Below are 22,926 nucleotides of genomic sequence, written 5' to 3'. Positions count from 1 at the left end.
CTTAACTGTGCGTCGCCCACAAGTGATGAGGTTAGATGTCTCCATGCTGTCATAAAATTCTGATGTAATTTCTTAAAACATTCACCATACAGAGCAGCATTCTAACTTTTCCTCACCAGTGTAAAACTCTGTGCCCAAGAAGCATTGAAGCAGAAATGAGAGATGTCATGTGGTAGTGGATAAATTGACCCACAATAAGATTTATTGTTAGCCCTGTTGGAAAGATAACTGCAACCAATATATTATAAAAACATTGAACACCATTTTCCACAAATGCCTGAAGTGATAATTTTGCAACATGAAGTCACCCAAGCAATTAATTCTACTCACAATTGGAAAGCCCCTGGAAAAGATAAAATAGCAAATTTCTGGCTAAAGAAATTCACCTCAACACATTCACATCTAACTAAATTATTTAACAGTTACATTGCAGACCCATACACATTCCCTGATACACTTACACATGGAATAACTTATCTGAAACCTAAAGATCAAGCAGACACAGCAAACCCAGCTAAATATCGCTCCATAACATGCCTACCAATAATATACAAAATATTAACTTCAGTCATTACACAGAAATTAATGACACATACAACACAGAACAAAATTATAAATGAAGAACAAAAAGGCTGTTGCAAAGGAGCACGAGGATGTAAAGAGCAACTGATAATAGATGCAGAGGTGACATATCAAGCTAAAACTAAACAAAGGTCGCTACACTATGCATACATTGATTACCAAAAAGCTTTTGATAGTGTACCCCACTCATGGTTACTACAAATATTGGAAATATACAAAGTAGATCCTAAATTGATACAGTTCCTAAACATAGTAATGAAAAATTGGAAAACCACACTTAATATACAAACAAATTCAAATAATATCACATCACAGCCAATACAGATTAAGCGTGGAATATATCAAGGAGAATCATTAAGTCCTTTCTGGTTCTGCCTTGCTCTGAACCCACTATCCAACATGCTAAATATTACAAATTATGGATACAATATTACTAGAACATACCCACACAAAATCACACATCTGTTATACATGGATGATCTAAAACTACTGGCAGCAACAAATCAACAACTCAACCAATTACTAAAGATAACAGAAGTATTCAGCAATGATATAAATATGGCTTTTGGAACAGACAAATGTAAGAAAAATAGCATAGTGAAGGGAAAACACACTAAACAAGATGATTACATATTGGATAACCACAGCGACTGCATAGAAGCGATGGAAAAAACAGATGCCTATAAATATCTAGGATACAGACAAAAAATAGGAATACATAATACAAATATTAAAGAAGAACTAAAAGAAAAATATAGACAAAGACTAACAAAAATACTGAAAACAGAATTGACAGCAAGAAACAAGACAAAAGCTATAAATACTTATGCTATACCAATATTGACCTGTTCATTTGAAGTAGTGAAATGGAGTAACACAGAACTAGAAGCACTCAGTACACTTACACGATCACAATGCCACAAATATAGAATACATCACATACATTCAGCAACTGAAAGATTCACATTAAGCAGAAAGGAAGGAGGAAGGGGATTCATAGACATAAAAAACCTACATTATGGACAGGTCGACAATTTAAGAAAATTCTTTATAGAACGAGCAGAAACTAGCAAAATACACAAAGCACTCACTCATATAAATACATTGGCTACACCACTGCAATTTCATAACCACTTCTACAACCCTTTAGATCACATAACATCAACAGATACGAAGAAAGTAAATTGGAAAAAGAAAACACTACATGGCAAGCACCCGTATCATCTAACACAGCCACACATCGATCAAGACGCATCCAACACATGGCTAAGAAAAGGCAATATATACAGTGAGACGGAAGGATTCATGATTGCAATACAGGATCAAACAATAACACCAGATATTACAGCAAGCGTATTATTAAAGATCTCAATACCACAACAGATAAATGCAGACTTTGCAAACAACAAATAGAAACAGTAGATCACATCACAAGTGGATGTACAATACTAGCAAATACAGAATACTCCAGAAGACATGACAATGTAGCAAAAATAATACATCAACAGCTTGCCTTACAACATAAACTAATAAAACATGTTCCCACATACAAGTATGCACCACAAAATGTACTGGAGAATGATGAATACAAATTATACTGGAACAGAACCATTATAATAGATAAAACAACACCACATAACAAACCTGACATCATACTCACCAATAAAAAGAAGAAATTAACACAACTAATCGAAATATCCATACCCAATACAACAAATATACAAAAGAAAACAGGAGAAAAAATTGAAAAATACATCCAACTGGCTGAGGAAGTCAAGGACATGTGGCATCAGGATAAAGTTGACATTGTACCAATTATACTATCAACTACAGGAGTCATACCACACAATGTCCACCAGTACATCAATGCAATACAGCTACATCCAAACGTATATATACAACTACAGAAATCTGTAATTATTGATACATGTTCAATTACCCGAAGGTTCCTAAATGCAATATAACACATACCATACAGTTAAAAGGAAGTGACGCTTGATCAAGGTCCGCGTCACTTTCCATTTTTAACCAGACTTAACGTCTGAGAAAGTAAAGAAAGAATGAATAATAATAATAATAATAATAATAATAATAATAATAATAATAATAATAATAATAATAGGCCTTTGGTATGTTCTGCCAGTCGTAAAAGGTGACGAAATGAACAAACCACTAATAGGGCTAACCCCCCTTTTAGTGTGATTAGTTGGTTCAGGACAGAACTAATGAAGCCTTGGACAAGCGCTGTCATGATCGGGGACGACGCTTGAACCCTATGCCCGTCCACAATGGTAATGACACTGATAGCCACATGGAAAATGATTTAAATCCAAATAGAGGTGTTTTGCAGGATATGCTTCCTGCAACCACTCTAGAAGGAAAACAAAGACAGAGGATGAGATGGTCAGATGAAGTTAATCGACACCTCATGTTCTGTTATTACCAAGCAACAAACTTAGGAACCAACACAACTGGATACAGATCACATGTATACACAACATTTATTACCAGATACCCAGAATTAAAATTTTTAACAGAACAATGACTAGCTGATCAGATCCGTGTAATAATCAAAAATAACAGGATACCCCAGTCAGAATTAGAAAACATCAAACAACAAGTACAACAAATACTGGAACAAAATAATGTGCAATCAGAAGAAGAAGAAGAAAATACAGTAATGGACTCAAACATTCCAGAGCAAACAAACAAAGAACACCATGCATCAATTAAACAGTCAGAGGGAAATGAAATCTTAAGACAGCCACCAGAACAAGCACAAATAGAACACAAAGTGACACACATGTTAGATATAGAAGAAAAATTTCAGCTGACATATATAGAATACAAAGACACTAATACAGACATTAGATCATTCTTGCATAGACCCCCAAATAACCCACAAGTCGAAACAACAACAACAACAACAACAACAACAACTATCAACACAATCATACACAACAAAATAAATGAAAATACAACTATGGAAGAGTTACAACTACTGGTTTATATAGGAGCACTCACTGCACTAATATACACACTAGGCAGAGATCAGAAACAGCCCACACAGAAGAAACCCACAAAACCAGCATGGCAACACAGGCTACAGATCACAATAGAATAACAGAGAAAAGAAATCGGACAGCTAACACAAATTATAAGAAAAGAAATATCAGACAAAAAACGAAAAATGTTTGGTTAAATATCACAACAAGAAGCGATGGAGCAATTAGATGAAAAGAAGCAGAAATTACAAGCATTGGCCAAAAGACTTAGAAGATACAAAAAAAGTGAAAATAAAAGGAAACAAAACCAAACATTCAACACAAACCAAAAGAAATTTTATCAGACAATAGATAACGCACACATTAAAATAGACAATCCACCAAACATAACAGACATGGAACACTTCTGGAGCAACATATGGTCAAACCTGGTACAACATAACAGGCATGCACGGTGGATACAAGCAGAAACAGACACATACAAGATGGTACCACAAATGCTTGAAGTGATAATTTTGCAACATGAAGTCACCCGAGCAATTAATTCTACGCACAATTGGAAAGCCCCTGGAAAAGATAAAATAGCAAATTTCTGGCTAAAGAAATTCACCTCAACACATTCACATCTAACTAAATTATTTAACAATTACATTGCAGACCCATACACATTCCCTGATACACTTACACAAGGAATAACTTATCTGAAACCTAAAGATCAAGCAGACACAGCAAACCCAGCGAAATATCGCACCATATCATGCCTACCAACAATATACAAAATATTAACTTCAGTCATTACACAGAAATTAATGACACATACAACACAGAACAAAATTATAAATGAAGAACAAAAAGGCTGCTGCAAAGGAGCACGAGGATGTAAAGAGCAACTGATAATAGATGCAGAGGTGACATATCAAGCTAAAACTAAACAAGGTCACTACACTACGCATACATTGATTACCAAAAAGCTTTTGATAGTGTACCCCACTCATGGTTACTACAGATATTGGAAGTATACAAAGTAGATCCTAAATTGATACAGTTCCTAAACATAGTAATGAAAAATTGGAAAACCACACTTAATATCCAAACAAATTCAAATAATATCACATCACAGCCAATACAGACTAAGCGTGAAATATACCAAGAAGACTCATTAAGCCCTTTCTGCTTCTGCCTTGCTCTGAACCCACTATCCAACATGCTAAACAATACAAATTATGGATATATTATTACTGGAACATACCAACACAAAATCACACATTTGCTATACATGGATGATCTAAAACTACTGGCAGCAACAAATCAACAACTCAGCCAATTACTAAACATAACAGAAGTATTCAGCAATGACATAAATATGGCTTTTGGAACAGACAAATGTAAGAAAAATAGCATAGTGAAGGGAAAACACACTAAACAAGATGGTTACTTATTGGATAACCACAGCGACTGTATAGAAGCGATGGAAAAAACAGATGTCTATAAATATCTAGGATACAGACAAAAAATAGGAATACATAATACAAATATTAAAGAAGAACTAAAAGAAAAATATAGACAAAGACTAGCAAAAATACTGAAAACAGAATTGACAGCAGGAAACAAGACAAAAGCTATAAATACTTATGCTATACCAATATTGACCTGTTCATTTGAAGTAGTGAAATGGAGTAACACAGAACTAGAAGCACTCAGTACACTTACACGATCACAATGCCACAAATATGGAATACATCACATACATTCAGCAACTGAAAGATTCACATTAAGCAGAAAGGAAGGAGGAAGGGGATTCATCGACATAAAAAACCTACATTATGGACAGGTCGACAATTTAAGAAAATTCTTTATAGAACGAGCAGAAACTAGCAAAATACACAAAGCAATCGCTCATATAAATACATCGGCTACACCACTGCAATTTCATAACCACTTCTACAACCCTTTAGATCACATAACATCAACAGATATGAAGAAAGTAAATTGGAAAAAGAAAACACTACATGGCAAGCACCCATATCATCTAACACGGCCACACATCGATCAAGACGCATCCAACACATGGCTAAGAAAAGGCAATATATACAATGAGACGGAAGGATTCATGATTGCAATACAGGATCAAACAATAAACACCAGATATTACAGCAAGCGTATTATTAAAGATCCCAATACCACAACAGATAAATGCAGACTTTGCAAACAACAAGTAGAAACAGTAGATCACATTACAAGCAGATTTACAATACTAGCAAATACAGAATACTCCAGAAGACATGACAATGTAGCAAAAATAATACATCAACAACTTGCCATACAACATAAACTAATAAAACAACATGTTCCCACATACAAGTATGCACCACAAAATGTACTGGAGAATGATGAATACAAATTATACTGGAACAGAACCATTATAACAGATAAAACAACACCACATAACAAACCTGACATCATACTCACCAATAAAAAGAAGAAATTAACACAACTAACCGAAATATCCATACCCAATACAACAAATATACAGAAGAAAACAGGAGAAAAAAATTGAAAAATACATCCAACTGGCTGAGGAAGTTAAGGACATGTGGCATCAGGATAAAGTTGACATTACACCAATTATACTATCAACTACAGGAGTCATACCACACAATGTCCACCAGTACATCAATGCAATACAGCTACATCCAAACGTATATATACAACTACAGAAATCTGTAATTATTGATACATGTTCAATTACCTGAAAGTTCCTAAATGCAATGTAACATATACCGTACAGTTAATAGGAAGTCACGCTTGATCAGGGTCCACGTCACTTTCCATTTTTAACCAGACATAACGTCTGAGAAAGGAAAGAAATAATAATAATAATAATAATAATAATAATAATAATAAAGTAAGGATAAATGGCAATAATAACAATAATAATGAAACAAACTGCATAAAGAATAATATATACTGGTTTAAAACAACTTAAATTTTGTTTAGTACTGTCAGAAAAAGAAAGGAAGAAGAACAAGAAAATTCGAATGACAGTAATAGTGGCTGTTAGGAGAGGACTTGATTTAAGTAAATAACTCTGTAAGTGAGGAGAATGGGAAAAGTAGGGTGGGGGGGGGGGGATTGAAGAGTGTGGGCTGCAGACCAGTATGTGGAAGAGATACCTATTGCGAGAGAAGGTGAGCCATTAGCTGCTTTTGAAGCCTGAAGCCTGGAAGTGATTTAATGTCTCTGATATTTTGAGGAAGATTGTTCCAAAGTCAGGTTCTGGATTCAGAAAATGATTTAGAAAACATGACAGTGTTGGGTGGTGGTACTGAGAGGATCGTACTTTGTTGAGATCCAGTATTTCTGCTGTGCTGTTCAGATAGTAATGTAATAGCTGAGGATAAGTAAGATAATTGAGAAGTCGATGGAGTAAACATAGTGTGGTAGTCCCTAAGTTTATCAGCACGTAGCCACGATAATTGTTCATAGGCTGGAGTTACATGATCACAATAACGAATGTCACAAATATATCGGATGCAAGCATTCATCGCCAGTTCGAGCCTGCGAGAGTTTTCATACAAAAGTCCTTGAAGAATAGCATCGCCATAGTTGAGAATAGGAAGTGTTAGAGATTCTACGAGCTGCTTCTTAAGCTCGAATGGAAATACTTTTTTATATGTCCGTAGACAATGAAGGAATGCAGAAACTTCCTTGCAGACTGCAGTAGTGTGTTTAGTCTAAGTGGTGGTCCACGATTATCCCCAAGTTCTTTGCAGAAGAAGAAAAGGTTATTTCTGTGCCATTTAAAATTAAGCATGGAAGAGATTCTCTGTACTGTTTTGTAATAAGTCTTTTATGCTCAACTAAGATTGCTTGCATTTTGGAAGGGTTTAGTTTCAGACTTAAGTTCTGCGAACATTGTGATAAAGAAAGTAAGTCAGCATTTACATTATCGATGGCTGTGTGCAGGTTGGTTGGACTTGCACTGTGATACAACTGAAGGTCATCAGCGTATAGGTGGTATCTGCAGTGGGAGAGAATAGTTGACACATCATTAACATATAATGAGAAAAGTAATGGGCCCAATACTGATCCTTGTGGAACCCCTGGTACAACATCCTTTCACTGCGACCTTTTGGTACCTACCATTACACACTACTGGCGGGATGTAAGGTATGAGTGGAACCATTGTACAGCGCTTGAAGGAAAATTTTTACGAGTCATTTTAGTAAGCAGAATGTCAAAGTCAGCAGTGTCGAAAGCTTTGCTGAAGTCCAGGAAGCACATAAAAGTAGCCTGTTGTTTGTCCATGGCATGTTTAAATTCGTCAGTCTTTTTTATAAGAGCAGTCATTGTGCTGCGATTTTGCCGGAAACCGGACTGGTATTCATCTAAGAGGTTATTCAGTGTTAAATAATTGGTAACCTGTTAGTGGACTATGTATTCTAACGCCTTGGACAGTGCTAGTAGAATGCAAATGGGCCTGTAATCAGACGGTTGTTTGGCAGATTCCTTCTTTGGTAATGGTTTTATGAGCCCCTTCTTCCACACTGTAGGAAAAATGCTGGACGTCAGAGAGTGGTTAAAGATATCAGTTATTTTGGGCAGTAATGGGTCGACAAGAAAATTGATCATTCGCACCGTTATATTATCGTGTCCTGCGGCTGACCGTGTTAGGGCTTACCGGCTGCAGAAAAAATTTTTCAGTTGTATCACACACTGAAATTTGCTATTTGGACACCAAAATAACTGATTATGGCTGAAGTAAAGAGCATACCACACGTAGACTGGTTAAGGCAAAGAATGGTATTTTGTTAACATCGAATATAGACTTCAGTATTAGGTAGTTTCTACAGAAGTTACTTGTCTAGAGTAGTCTTGTATGGAAGTGAAATGTTGGTAAGAAACAGTTCAGACATGTAGTGAAGGAAGATTGTGAAATGCGGTGCTACAAAAAGATGCTGAAGATTTGAAGGTACATCATGTAACTGATGTGGTGAGGGAAGAAATGTGTGGCACTAATTGACAAATATAAGAAGGAATCATCAGTTTAATAGTATAGAGAAGTGTGGAGGGTAAAAATTGTAGGAAGAGACCAAGAGATGAATACAGTAAGCAGTTCAAATATATGTAGGTAGCAGTGCTTATTCAGAGTGACGGGGCTCGCACGGAATGGAGTAGCATGGAGAGCTGCATCAAACCTGTCTTTGGACTGAAGACTGTGACAATATATGAGTGTAATTATTTTTTCAAAAGCTTATTAATGCCATTGACAAGTATAATATTCCATTCAGAAAATTGTATTTCTGTTCTCAGGGTGTATATGACCTGGGACAACAGGGAGATCCAGGAAAAACCCAGGAATTTTTTCATCTGGAAGGAAACAGGAAAAACCCAGGAACTTTTTTTAGAATTCTGGGACTTTTTCATTGTTTTTGTTTTCAGTTAAATTTTTGTGATTTTGACTGGTAAAAACCAATACTTTAACAAAGTATATTACTGTATCCCGCTACTGCAGAATAATACTGCAGCAACAAAACAGGAATTAGAGAAAAAAAAAAACGATAATAAAACTTAAGTCATAAAGGAAATGCTCCAGATACAACAACAAAATACCATGCTCATACACGTGTCTGCCAACAGCAAAATGTGTCAAAGGCTTTAGGAAGACTTTGCAATGTTTCATAACAACAAATTGCCTCCAATGAAAGTGACATCACAACTGTTCACATTAGATTCGTTTTAGCAGTTACAAGCGGGCTCGTGCGCAGTTGAGTCGCACATGAGTAGTACCTTCTCCCGCTTTTGGTACAGAAATGTGGCTGTTCGCTGTGTAAGCAGTCACAGCAAGCAGCTAGATGTTACCTAGGAAAAAATTTACTGGCACGCCCAAGCTGCCAGATTCACACATGCGCAGCAGCCCAGCAGCCCCGGATGTAGGAGAGGAGAGCTGGGCGCCAAATTCATATTCTTGATGGGAAAAAAAAGTTTGTTTCACAAAGCATGCAGCATGCAGCATCCAGCGCACATTGGTCTCGATTATTCATATGATTTTTAAATGCATTCCTGTTGGCTTTTGAACATTTTTGAACACATTCTAAATTGATTTCTGAATGAATTGTAAGTTGATTCGTGAATGCGTGCATAGTGTACATGATGTCTCTATCAGGGGAGTCCTCCTCACATCTAGAAATAAACTTTCCCGCAGACAAAATGGGCTATATGAGCTCAGTGGTGTAAAGCTGAACTGATGAATGCCAATCGCTGTCTGTTTACGTGGTTGATTGGGTTTGCGAAAGATCAGCATTGTTATAATTACTAGCAAAATCCATAGATTCAGACTACCAGAGTGGAAATAAACGACTAACAAGAATAACTGGTAAGAAAGATTCTCAGTATATCCAAGAAAAAGAAATTTTGACAAACATTTTTCGCCATATCCCCATACTACGGAAATTCCGTGTGGCTAGGGCCTCCTGTCGGGTAGACCATTCGCCTGGTGCAAGTCTTTCAAGTTGACGCCACCTCGGCGACTTGCGTGTCGATGGGGATGAAGTGACAATGATAGGGACAACACAACACCCAGTCCCTTAGCGGAGAAAATCTCTGACTCAGCTGGGAATCGCGCCCGGGCCATTAGGTGAGAGATTCCGTTGTCCAGGCCACTCAGCTACCAGGGGTGGACATCCCCATACTGTCCCTGGCTAGCAGCCCTGTAAGTTCTATTCTGGATGTAGCATGGAAAACACGTTGTACGAACATGTAACAACACCTAACAGGAGAATAATCGCAGGATAGCGAAACCGGTGATTCTGGAAGGGTTAGTGATGTTAACCGGAGAATAAGTTTGACAATGGCAGGAATATTAGCAGAATTAGTGATGACAAGATTGATTATTAGAACAAGGAAGGAGAAGAATGGGGACATCATGCAAATTATGAAAGAATATGATGATTCCAAATTAACATGAAAATTTCATACTACTACTTTTCGATCTCATGCTTGAGAAACTGGAGTGTATGAATGAAATTTGAAACTATTTCCAACATAAAGATTTTTGCTTGTAGTAGGCCTAATAGACATTTGATATTGGTACTTTGTGAATTATATTCCGTCGTGTTATAAAAATGATCATTTGTGCCAAAACAGTCTCGTTTATTTGGTGTGCGAAGGAGTATTTTGTTTTTTATATAGCAGACAGTGACAAAATAGACATAATTAGCTCGAGAAACCACACCAGTTTTGGGCACTATTTGTATTAGTAGCTTCTTCAGTATTAGACAGCGACTTTCGATTTTTCATGTAGCAAGACGTTTGATGAACTTTGATGAGGTAATATGTTCTTCCTCACAAAGGAAAGCACTCCATGTAAAGTTGTAGCAAGATTAGAGAGAGAGAGAGAGAGAGAGAGAGAGAGAGAGAGAGAGAGAGAGAGAGAGAGAGAGAATACTAAGAGCTAAGGACTGAAGAAATGTATACTGTCCTGGCTGTCTCTTGTCTTTGCTTATTTTATGTTCCTCGTTTGATTTTATGTCACACAAAACAGCAAGTTATTAGCTAACAGGCAATAAAGAGTGCAATTTTTTTGAAGTACTCTGTTTCTCCCGGTTGCAAATAATCCCATCCAGTATTAATTGTGAGGTTTTTTAAAGAGGGGTAGGATGTCAGATCAGCCGACTAGGATCGGGAGAGGCACCACAGGACATTTTATCCTGAATATAGTTTGATGGCATCCATTACAAAATGTACCTGTTTCAATTCCACAGAGCGATAGAAGTATGCTTTGTGAAAAGGTGTGGCACTGCACAAATAACATGTCTTACATTCCCTGGAACACATACGTTTTATGTTTCAGACTTTTTAGAAAGATGTGCGCAACAAGATGAACATTTTTGAAAAGTCAATTTTTAAAATTTTTGGCCTCCTACCTCAAACGCTCAAGGGAAGGGGGTTTGCCACTATCTAGTATTGCCCGGTTCGTTTATTGCCCTCACTTCAGATGAAAACAAAATGGATTTCTGTGGCTTGGGTCTATCAAGTGAATTAAAATACATTCACATAATTATGGAAGTTTCAGATTTTATTTTATTTCTATCCTTCTGACAGTCAAGCATTAATCGCCTTGCAGAACAGTGTAGTTTTTTTGTACAGTTTGCTAAAGAAGTTTGTCTTTTATTAATCTTTTCCACTGAGGCAGTCAATGTATTTGAAACAAAGTGTTTAATTCCACAGTATTGGCTAGCTTCAACTGTTCGCTGCATTTCAAGTGCACGTTTTCATCTTCTAGCACACATGACATTATGCCATAAGAAAGACCCAAACATGAGATAATACAGTACTGGTACTCCAAGAAAATTTATATCCCGAAAACCACACTGAAAAGCTTAATATCAGTTTCAGGCCCATTTCATTGAGAATCTGGATGGATTTCTGACGATCTTGGAATATCCTCTGGTGTCTTGTTTCTTTTATGATGTAACGTAAGATCTTCTAATGTGGACATACGGGCCTCTTATGTCATTGTAGTTGCACAAGCGCTGTGACATCTGTTATCTGGTGCTGAAACAAAGCTGTTTCTAACAGGTCATGGGAAAATACTGCAAATGGTGGTTTGAAAAGCGTTGCTTTCAAAGTAAACATCCTTCGACGTAAGTTGAACTATGCGTAAGAATATATGATGAATTTCTTAAATCACAGAGCGTTTGGCTCTCATTTAAAAATCGACTTTTTGATGAGCCATTTACAAGAATTTCGAGCCCAGAAGATCAGACATTTATGTCATTAGTAAAAACTATACTGGCACATTTGTGTGATATATCTTAAATGAAAAGATCAACATTATATGTGAAAGCTTAGCTTCTCTTGCAGCGTATTAACCTTAGAGACCAATATCATCTTGCAGCAACACTGTGTGTATTAATTTAAGCCGTTAACTTTTCCTGTTTGTGTGTTCACGCTACTTAACAGTGATGTTGCTATTGGCTCACTACATCATGTGTCCTATGCCCTGATGCCCTGATGATGCCCTGAATATCCGCTGTCATTGGCTGGTGAGATCATGTGACATGAGCTTTTGGCTGGCTTACAAAAGCGCATCACGATCTCGATTTCAATGCTTCAGAAGGTTATAAGTGGTGTTTGGTGGAATTTGAATTTGTTCTTTTGTAACAAAAATATGCAGCGTACATGTTGCTGCTCATCAAAGATCTTTCCAAAACACGTTTTTTGCTGTGAGTTTAGTTTTATAAAGTGTCGTGAAATTCTACGCCCGTGTATAAAACCATCACCATTTGAAGGATTGATAGGTTTTACAATTCCGAGGGAAAATACAGTGTCACCACAGAAAAAGTGTGTTTTTACCCGGGAAAAATCCCCTCCCCCCCCCCCCCCCTGCTGTCCACATATACACCCTGATCCTGCATCTCTGTTGCTAAAAGTTTTAATGCGTATTGACAGTGACAAAATTGTTTAACCTTTGTGTGTTATCAGTTGCACCAAGACATGTTCGTGAGGGAAATTGGTTGTTATATCTTGCACAGCTCACCTTGTTACCATGTTACTTTTCACATTTGTTACGAAGAACAAAAAGAGAAACAGAAAAAGAAAATGCTTTTTGCTATTCATCCTAACAAAGAACGATATTTTAAAATTAACTTAAAGGTTGTTCCTCTGCACTTTTTGTGGAGGCCTAGGTTGACACCTTTGACAGTATGCAGGGCGAGGCAGCTCAGACAGGTAACCCCAAATATATCTAGAATGAATATATATATCGAGGCGCAGTTCTCACCAAGTATAGTGGGCAGTATGGCAAAATTACCTGTGTTTGCAAGAAATTTTTATAGTTTAGAACTGCCAGTTATGACGTCAAATCTTTTTTTTTTTAACTTCTTTGTGTGGCACTTCAAAGAAACTTCTAAGAGCACTTGTACCACATAACATGTATGAAACTTGACCAAATAGTATCAAGTTAACTGCATCAAAAACCTATGCGCTGCTGTTGTAAGAGGTGGTTCCACAAAGGTCTGCCCCATTATACCAGGTATGACTTACATTTGCTACAATGACTGTTATACTAAATGTTCACCTTTAGCCTAGCAACACTGTATAAAACGATTCTGGAGAAGCAATATTGCACATTGAATATCATTTGGAGTTAGTGGCAGGGTGGAGTCATAAAGCATTTTATACCTTTGGGAGCCATTCATGTTTCCTTTGGTTTAATTTTTGCCACAGATAAAAGTATACAGGCATTAAATTTGGAGAGTGTGCAGGGCATTTTGAGTTGCATGAATGATTGTCCCACTGCCCTACAAATATTCTCTTAATGGTGTCTGTACTTACATGTGTGGAATGGGAAGGATGTACATCGTGTTGGTACCACACTGATTGTGTTGTATCCTGTCTTCAAAGAACTGCTGCATATCATATGAACTTGAGATAATTAGGTTAGATTCCTATCAGTAAGAGAAACCAATGATGCAGGTGTAGGAAAACATACACCAGATGTCGATAGACAAAAAGTGTTGTTTTTATCCCCTTTTTGAATTATTGTGGATTTTGAAGTGACAGTTAATGCATATTGCGAAGATTGACGTACCCGTGATATGTTAACTATTCTTCTTTCTTAAACAAAATTGGTTGTAGATATGCCAAATCAATTTGCGCTTTTCATAGGTCACTCAGAACCATATCAACTTACACTTTTCGTAGATAAGTCAGAGAACATCATCAATTTGCGCTTTTCGTAGATAAGGCAGAGAATTGGAACCAATTTTGAAAGTCACTGGCGTGAAGCTGTAGGTGCAGAGAAATGTGAAGAGGATGAAATGTGATGGAATGTAGTGTTTGCAGTCCACTCTTGTTTGATCCATCTTGTACTTCCAAGATGCCTGTTGGTGACATTTGCTTTGTGTGTTACTGCTGTTACTATGTTAGGTTCAGTTCTTTCCTCAGTTCTCCTTTTCCTTGGTGTATTTTATTTTCCAGACTTCAAGCTTCTAGAACTTTTTTATAATATTTGCAAAGGCAAAGTGTGAAATCTTGGCGAGATGGCTACTCTTCAGCCTACAACCACACCGCTGCTCTAATAGTTGACAACATTTGCCAGAAACCGTATTCATATTTTTGAGAGTCATACCTATTGTAAATGCCTCAGTAGCTTTACAACTGATGGGCTTTTAAGAACAGATAAACATAAGGTCTGTACCAGAGTTACGTGTTTTCTTACATTTGGTATAATAGGGCAGATGTTTGTGGAACCTCTTCTCATGGCAGTGGGTTAGTGTTTTTGGTGCTTTTAATTTGATACTATTTGATAAAGTCCCATACATGTTTACATGTATGTCATTGAAGTTCTCTTTGAAGCATTCTTTCAAATGCCAAAAAAATTGTTGATTGGAAAAACAAGACAATGTTGTAATTTGGTGATCATAATTGTTAAAAATTACTTTGAAACGTCAAGAAATTGATCATGTTGCCTTCTATCACTTGGTGAAAACTGTGCATCGATATATTTATTCATTCTAGATGTACTTCGGGTGTTTGCTGACTCGTCCTGTATATTATATTGCTGAAATAACTCTTCGTTGTTGCGTACAATGGTGAGCCACAACAAAGACAAAACAATGCTTCCATTATCTCAAATCATTAAAGGATAATTTGCAAAATTAGTCATGTTGTACCACAGAAATTATGATGGATCGTGTCTTGGAAGTCGTCTTATACCTGGTATCATTTTTAACTTACTTGGAAGTACACAGTCTGGAAAATTCCTGATTCCTTCCCATCCTCCCCCTCCCCACTCCCAGTTGGAAATACACTGACTAGACTATAGTGCCTACAAGCACTCAGAGGTAAATTGATCCTGGACAACCAGTAGCACTACTGTCAACTTTCAGCTACAAACGACAAACAGCTGCAAGCAAAAAAACAACAGCCATCTACACAACTCCGGCAACACTGAGGCATTGCCATTGAAATGTTTACAAAATTGTGTAACGTGGTTCATTACAGTAAGTGTATGAAGCTGCTGTGCTCAGCTCACTCCAACTGTTGGGGACCTTCTTACAGTGACTCGATTATAGATTAAATGTCTTGCCAAGTGACATCTGTTTTTCTCTAGCAATCTGCTGTGGTAAGTTATGGATGTTTCTTATTGTTGACTATGTCTATGAGTTTAATTTTTAGAAATAGAGCAACGTTTAGCAATCACGGTTTGCATGAAATGTGGAAAACTACATTTAAAAAAGTAACAATACGAGAGAAGGAAAGTTGCTACTCACCATATAGCGGAGATGCTGAGCCGCGATAGGCACAATAAAAAGATTCACACAATCACAGATTTCGGCCATTAAGGCCTTTGTCAGCAGTAGACACAAATACACACACGCACACACACATTCACACAAGCGCAACTTGCACACACATCTGCAGTCTCAGAAAGCTGAAACTCTGAGACTACAGATGTGTGTGCAAGTTGCGCTTGTGTGAATATGTGTGTGTATGTGTGTCTACTGCTGACAAAGGCCTTAATGACCGAAAGCTATGATTGTGTGAATCTTTTTATTGTGCCTATCGTGGCTCAGAATCTATATGGTGAGTAGCAACTTTCCTTCTCTCGTATTGTTACATTCCATCCTGGATTTTCCATTGTTTTTTTAAAAAAGTAAGCAGACATAATGTCTATGGAGAGATGCAGCAGCTGTTGGAAAGTTATAATTAATTCTTTCAGTCACAGCCAATATTTTCTGATTCTTGAGCTCAGGGCAGTGTAACGCGTCAACAGTGTCGCTGTGCATGGCTGCCTCAATATTAAAGCTCTAGGTATGAACATCCAGGCAGGTTGACTTGAATATAGACACAGCCATTTCAATGTTGAGACAACCATACACAGTAACAAAGTAGATGCATTATGTTGTAACGAAGTTGAGTAGATCTGAAGATGGCTAATGATGGCCAAAACCTGGCCTATAGTAGATCACAACATAAAGCATTTGAAGTGACATAGGGTGTGTGGCCAAATTGTTTTGTGGAGGGGACTCAATGAGCACCAAGAGGTTTTATATACAGTGACAGTTGAAAGGTGACCCATTGAACTGACATTGATCTGCAGACACCTCAAGAAATGTGTGTAAACAATGATGGATAAACTTGAACAAACATATGTAAACTATGGTAGATATTAGTCTTAACAGCCTTTCAAAAACCATTTATAATAGATCAAATCAGATTAAAAGCCTACGTTGAATATGCAGTTCCATTACCATCAGGAAAACTGTTGTTCATGTAATTTTGCAAACCTTGTGTAAGGTGCACCGAATCAAGTAGTAATCCAATTTTCCTGACTATATCCCCCACTGGTGCTGAAAGTGTACTGTCTGTTAAATATCAGTTCAGTGAATCAATGAAAACTGTAAACCAGAACCAACAGACATTGGAACTGTGAAACTTAAGGTATGTGTGATTATCATCAGGTTCATAACAATGTAAGGAAAAAGGTAGATAGCTACTCACTGTACCGATGTACACTTAGTTGCAGCCAGGCACAATGAAAAGGCTGTTACATATTTAGCTTTTGGACAAAGCATATTTGTTTGTAAAATTACTACAGAGGTAATAGTTTGTTATTGCTGTTCATAATGCATTTTTATTGGGTATAGTAATATATGTAATGGGAAAAGTCATTGGTATTCCATTCTGTAATTAGGGAAAATGCATTTATTGCAGCAATCAAGATGGTTTTGATGGCCTATCAATAAAAGAATCTGACTTAGCTTATAGCAGAGATGTTGAGTTGCAGACAAGCACAACAAAGATACTATGAAACACACAAGCTTTCGGCCAAAAGGCCTTCTTCTGAAATAGAACACACACACACACACACACACACACACACACACACACCCCTGAATACTGTCTCTGTCTCTGTTTCTTTGGCTTGACATTTTCCAATCTTTGGCTTGACTTGTAAAAACTACAAATGTGTTTCTCTTTCAGCTTGAGTGGTTATTTACCTTTTTCACCTGACAACAAGAAAGTCCCATTAAAAGAACAAATTAGGAAAGGCAATTACTCCTTCCCAATACAGTACTGGAGAGGTGTGTCTCCAGAGGCTATTGATTTGATAAAGAAGATGTTAACTGTGGACCCTATTCAGAGAATAACTGTTGACGGTGTTGTGAATCATTTGTGGCTTCAGGTGAGTATTTAAGTGACTAATTATGGGAAATTCATTCCTGTTACTGTTGTAACTGATATGTCTGACCACAGTTGTCCTTGGATACACAGAAAAATATGGAAAGTTATGTATGGTCAGTACCCCCACTTCAACTGCCCCTTCTTCACCAACTCCTGTCCGTCATCCTTTGTCATTTGTTCCACTAAATCGCTCAGTAATTCATTGTCACTTCCACCTTCCCCCGTCTCGCTCTTTCTATGTTTCGAGATGGCACCTGTCAAAAGTGCAGTGACATAATGCTGTTTTCCCGTACTTATAACAGTGCATCGTGTAAAAATTGTTAGAAATAGGTTGTAAAAAAATTGTGTGTGTGAAGTGCAACTTCTAGCTACATGAAAAGTTTGCCAAAATACGCCTCAAATTTATTAGCAACGAAATTCACTGTTCATCCCTAGACTGTTTGTGGGATGAAAACATGAGACTGGCTTTCACTGTGAGCTCACGGGAACAAAATTATTAAAGTGCTACATAGCGACATTGAGACTTTAGCAGAATTATCAGTGCTGTAGTGAGAAAATTGTGACCTAAAACTCTTGATAAATAAATAAATTTATTAATTAATAAAATGTTTTTGCAAGGTAGCTGAGGTGATTGAAAAAAAAAAAAAGAAAAGGAAAGAGAGAGAGAGAGAGAGAGAGAGAGAGAGAGAGAGAGAGAGAGGGAGAGAGAGAGAGAGAGTGGAATGATACGTCGGTGGTGTGGAAATCTCAAAAACTGAAAATAAATGTAAGTGGACAAGTGTAACGTATAGAAAAAGAATTCAAAGCATCAGAACAGTAAAAATAAATTTCCTGTTACAAAGAGTTCTTTGCCCAAAAATGTGAAAAATGTGGTAGTGCAAAATTCCATAGTAGACGTTTGCCCCGGAATCAGGATCTGCCAGTTAAAGAAACACTTTGGCAATATATGTAGTTCGTAGGACGGTTTGGCAGAGGCATCTTGGAAGAATTACGAAGGAGTGTTTCTCCATGTGAGTATCAAGTTTCAGTTCTCTATGGAGTGACACTGTAGAAGAAATTGTAGAGAAACAAAAAAATTAATTTGAAATGTCGGTTACCTGTACAGAACATACAGAATTGCAGCAAGTGGTACTGTCTACAGGAGATCTGTCAGTGATTGGTATATCAGGGTCGCCACAAGTTCTGGAAATCAGGGAATTTCAAATGTATCAAGTAAATCATGGAAATTTGGAAAAAAAAACCAACACTGGAAAAATCTCGGTTTTGCCTCAGTAGCTTGAAATTGTTTGTTTACTGAGGTGTCATGTTTCATTGCTGGCTGGGTGCAGTTGAGTATGTGTGCCACTTCCCTACTCTCTCATTTTTACTGCTTTTTCCCTTCCCACCACTCCCACAGCTTGCAGTCAGTGCTGCCACTACTGCTTGCTGCTAGCTTAGCAGCTGCCAATGAGAGGCAGCGAGGCATGGGAGTGGTTTATTTGGATCTGATTCTCAGACTGTTGACGCAGTGGCTGGAGACAACTGTTGTGTGCATGAGTTGTGTCTGAGTGGTTCTTTGAATTTGTGTGTGCTCTTGTTTTTTGACAAAGGCTATAGCCAAAAATTTAGTTGTGAGAGTGTGATTGTCTTTTCTATGTTACAGTCGGTGGCTCAGCGATAATCTTTATAGTGAGTTGCTACATATCCTCATTAGTATTGAGTCTCAGAATATTTGCGCACGTTACCTGTTGCGTGGGTGATCACCACAGTCTCATTTCATCAACATGGTGCCTGTGACACAAGTGGACTTCCATGACGGGTCAAAATCTCAGGCCATTTCTGTGGATATCTCTAGTGGATCGGGCCTGCCCATCTGCAGCCCATAGTTTCCCACTAATAATATGCGGGTCCTGCCTGTTGGATCTAGTCTCACCGATCTGTCCGCTGGCCGTGTCTGTCGGTGTGTAGTATAATGTGATAGATTTTCGTGGTTTATCCGTGGACTTGGGACTGTGGTGCTCCACAGCAGACCAGAGGCCATGGGCGATTGATTTCAGGAATTGCGACTGCCTCACTGCAAGTACATTGTACAGTGCAGTGTGTTTTATAGACATTTAATTTATTCTAGTATACAGGGTGTCCCACTCAAACCTCCCCGATTTCAAGGCCTCAGGAGAGAAAAACCACAGTAGATACAACAATGAAAGATACACCACATTGTAGATTATTTCAAAGAATTTATATTCCTGTATCAGAAGTGCCAAGTATCATCGCCAGACTGCAGCGTGGTCGCATGAAGTGAAGTGAAAATGGCGACTTCACAGCAGCGTACGCAAGCAGTAGTGTGTTTGCAGAATCAAAAGTGCTGATCACTGTGCAGAGAAATTATCGTCATGTGTATAAATGTGATCCACCTGATGCAAAAACAATTAAGGAATGGTGTAGGAAGTTTCTGGCAACGGGAAGGGTTCTGAAACATTCTGGCAGTACATGTTACACAGTTTCAGAAGAGACGGTGGAGAAATTCGACAAACGTTTCTGAGAAGCCCATGTAAGTCAATTTGTCAAGCATCTAGGCAAGTTGATGTACCTCAATCAACACTGCATTGTGTAGTTCACCAGTGTCTTCGAATGTGTGCTTATAAAGTGCAAATTCTGCAACATCTGCCGACAAACGACACCGACAACAACTTGCTGTGGATATGCTGCAGCATATTGATATGGATGCCAGCTTCCTGGAAAGATGTTTATTCTCACGTGAGGCAACCTTTCATCTATCAGGAAGGGTTAATAGGCATAATGTTTGGATTTGGGGTTCGCAAAATCTGCACATTGTCATTGAACATGTACGTGATAGCCCTAAACTAAACATCTGGTGCGGGCTAATGCACGACAGGATTGTTAGACCATTCTTCTTTGCGGAACAAACAGTGAATGAATGGGTCAGTGTATCTGGACATGTTGTAGCAGTTTGTGTACCCTCAGATACAAGACTTGCAACCCAACATCATTTTTCAACAAGATGGGGCTCCACCGCTTTGGTCAATGGCTATTTGCAAGTTCCTGGATAGGAAATTTCCCAATCATTGGATTTTACGTGTAGGACCCATTGCCTGGCCACCACATTCACCTGACATTACTAAAATGTAGACTTTCACGGCCAGAAATGTCATGTCCATTATAATTATCCGGGCTGTTATGCCGTGTCAATTGCCAACGTTTTGTCTCCGTCTACGGAGGACATCTTCAAGGGGGTCTGTAGCTCGATGGAAGGTCGAACACACCCACTGGCTCGCTACTGACTGCCGCTAAATTCCGTGTCCGCAAGCTCCCGCGCCGAGGTGTGATGTCACGTGTTTTGAAAACGTCAGCGCAATTGGCTGCTGTCCGCTGCCGTTGATTGCTGTTGCCATCACCCAGTAATGGACGAGTGGTACACATCTTCTTCAACACCAGCATCCATATACCGTTTGATTTCACGCCCTCCTCCTTTCAATTGAAATTATTAGGGTGTTTGGCGATTTAGGTTGCCTCCCTGTAGAGCCTTTCATAATATCCGTTTGTGGCCGGTAGTACTTGCATTTCCTCGAAACGAATATGGTGGTTACCTGGCTAGAAAGCATGCTCTGCTGCAGCTAATCGCTCGATTTCTCCTCTTCTACAATTGCCTTTGTGCTCTTCCAAACGTTTTGAAACAGTTCTTTTAGTGGTACCCACATAAACATCTCCACAGCTGCATGGGATCCTATACACTCCGGCTTTTTCCAATAGTTTGCGAGCGTCCTTGGCAGGCGTAATGTATTCCTGTATCTTCCTGGTGGGCTTGTAAATTACGGTAATATTCCGCTTCATGAAGATCCTCCCTATTCTTTCCATCACATATGTCTGCTTGTGTCTGTATATGTGCGGATGGATATGTGCGTGTGTGCGAGTGTATACCTGTCCCTTTTTCCCCCTAAGGTAAGTCTTTCCGCTCCCGGGATTGGAATGACTCCTTACCCTCTCCTTCCCTCTTTCCTGATGAAGCAACCGTGGGTTGCAAAAGCTTGAATTTTATGTGTGTGTTTGTGTTTGTTAATGTCTCTATCAACATACCAATGCTTTCGATTGGTAAGTTACATCCGCTTTTTAAAAAAAAGATGTTGTGACTCACCAAACGGGAAAGAGCTGGTAGATAGACATAATAAAACACACACACACACACACACACACACACACACACACACACACACACACACATCCATCCGCACATATACAGACACAGGCCGACATATGTAAATGCAAAGAGTTTGGGCAGAGATATCAGTCGAGGCGGAGGTACAGAGACAAAGATGATGTTGAATGACAGGTGAGGTACAACCGGCGGCAACTTGACGTTAGCGGAGGTTGAGGCCTGGTGGGTAACGGGAAGAGAGGATACATTGAAGGGCAAGTTCCCATCTCCGAAGTTTTACACCGGGGGCAGTTACAAGGGTAGGAGCCAGAGGGTAGGGAAGGTGGTTTGGGGATTTCATAGGGATGAACCAAGAGGCTACGAAGGTTAGGTGGACACCGGAAAGACACTCTTGGTGGAGTGGGGAGGATTTCATGCAGGATGGATCTCATTTCAGGGCAGGATTTGAGGAAGTCGTATCCCTGCTGGAGAGCCACATTCAGAGTCTGATCCAGTCCCGGAAAGTATCCTGTCACAAGTGGGGCACTTTTGGGGGTCTTCTGTGGGAGGTTCTGGGTTTGAGGGTATGAGGAAGTGGCTCTAGCTGTTTTCTTCTGTACCAGGTTGGGAGGGTAGTTGCGGGATGCAAAAGCTGTTTTCAGGTTATTGGTGTAATGGTTCAGGGATTCAGGACTGGAACAGATTCGTTTGCCACGAAGACCTAAGCTGTAGGGAAGTGACCGTTTGATATGGAATGGATGGCAGCTGTCAAAATGGAGGTACTGTTGCTTGTTAGTGGGTTTGATGTGGATGGATGTGTGAAGCTGGCCATTGGACAGATGGAGATCAACGTCGCGGAAAGTGGCATGAGATTTGGAGTAGGACCAGGTGAATCTGATGGAACCAAAGGAGTTGAGGTTGGAGAGGAAATTCTGGAGTTCTTCTTCACTGTGAGTCCAGATCATGAAGATGTCATCAATAAATCTGTTCCAAACTTTGAGTTGGCAGGCTTGG

The 22,926-nt window shown here is 38.7% G+C and overlaps 1 protein-coding gene across 1 annotated transcript in view; it reads left to right on the top strand.

The window, feature by feature from the left end:
• LOC124797884 (ovarian-specific serine/threonine-protein kinase Lok-like) overlaps positions 1-22,926 on the top strand; it is a 199,860-nt gene that overhangs the window by 130,468 nt on the left and 46,466 nt on the right. Inside the window, exon 7 of the mRNA XM_047260984.1 lies at positions 17,580-17,781. Within this exon, the coding sequence (XP_047116940.1) occupies positions 17,580-17,781 (202 nt within the window). The remainder of the gene's footprint in view (positions 1-17,579; positions 17,782-22,926) is intronic.

This window comes from Schistocerca piceifrons, chromosome 1 (genome assembly GCF_021461385.2).
Source record: "Schistocerca piceifrons isolate TAMUIC-IGC-003096 chromosome 1, iqSchPice1.1, whole genome shotgun sequence".
NCBI classification, from domain to species: domain Eukaryota; kingdom Metazoa; phylum Arthropoda; class Insecta; order Orthoptera; family Acrididae; genus Schistocerca; species Schistocerca piceifrons.
The sequence above is the reverse complement of the archived record's forward strand: the minus strand, read 5'-3'. Positions and strand labels throughout refer to the sequence as shown.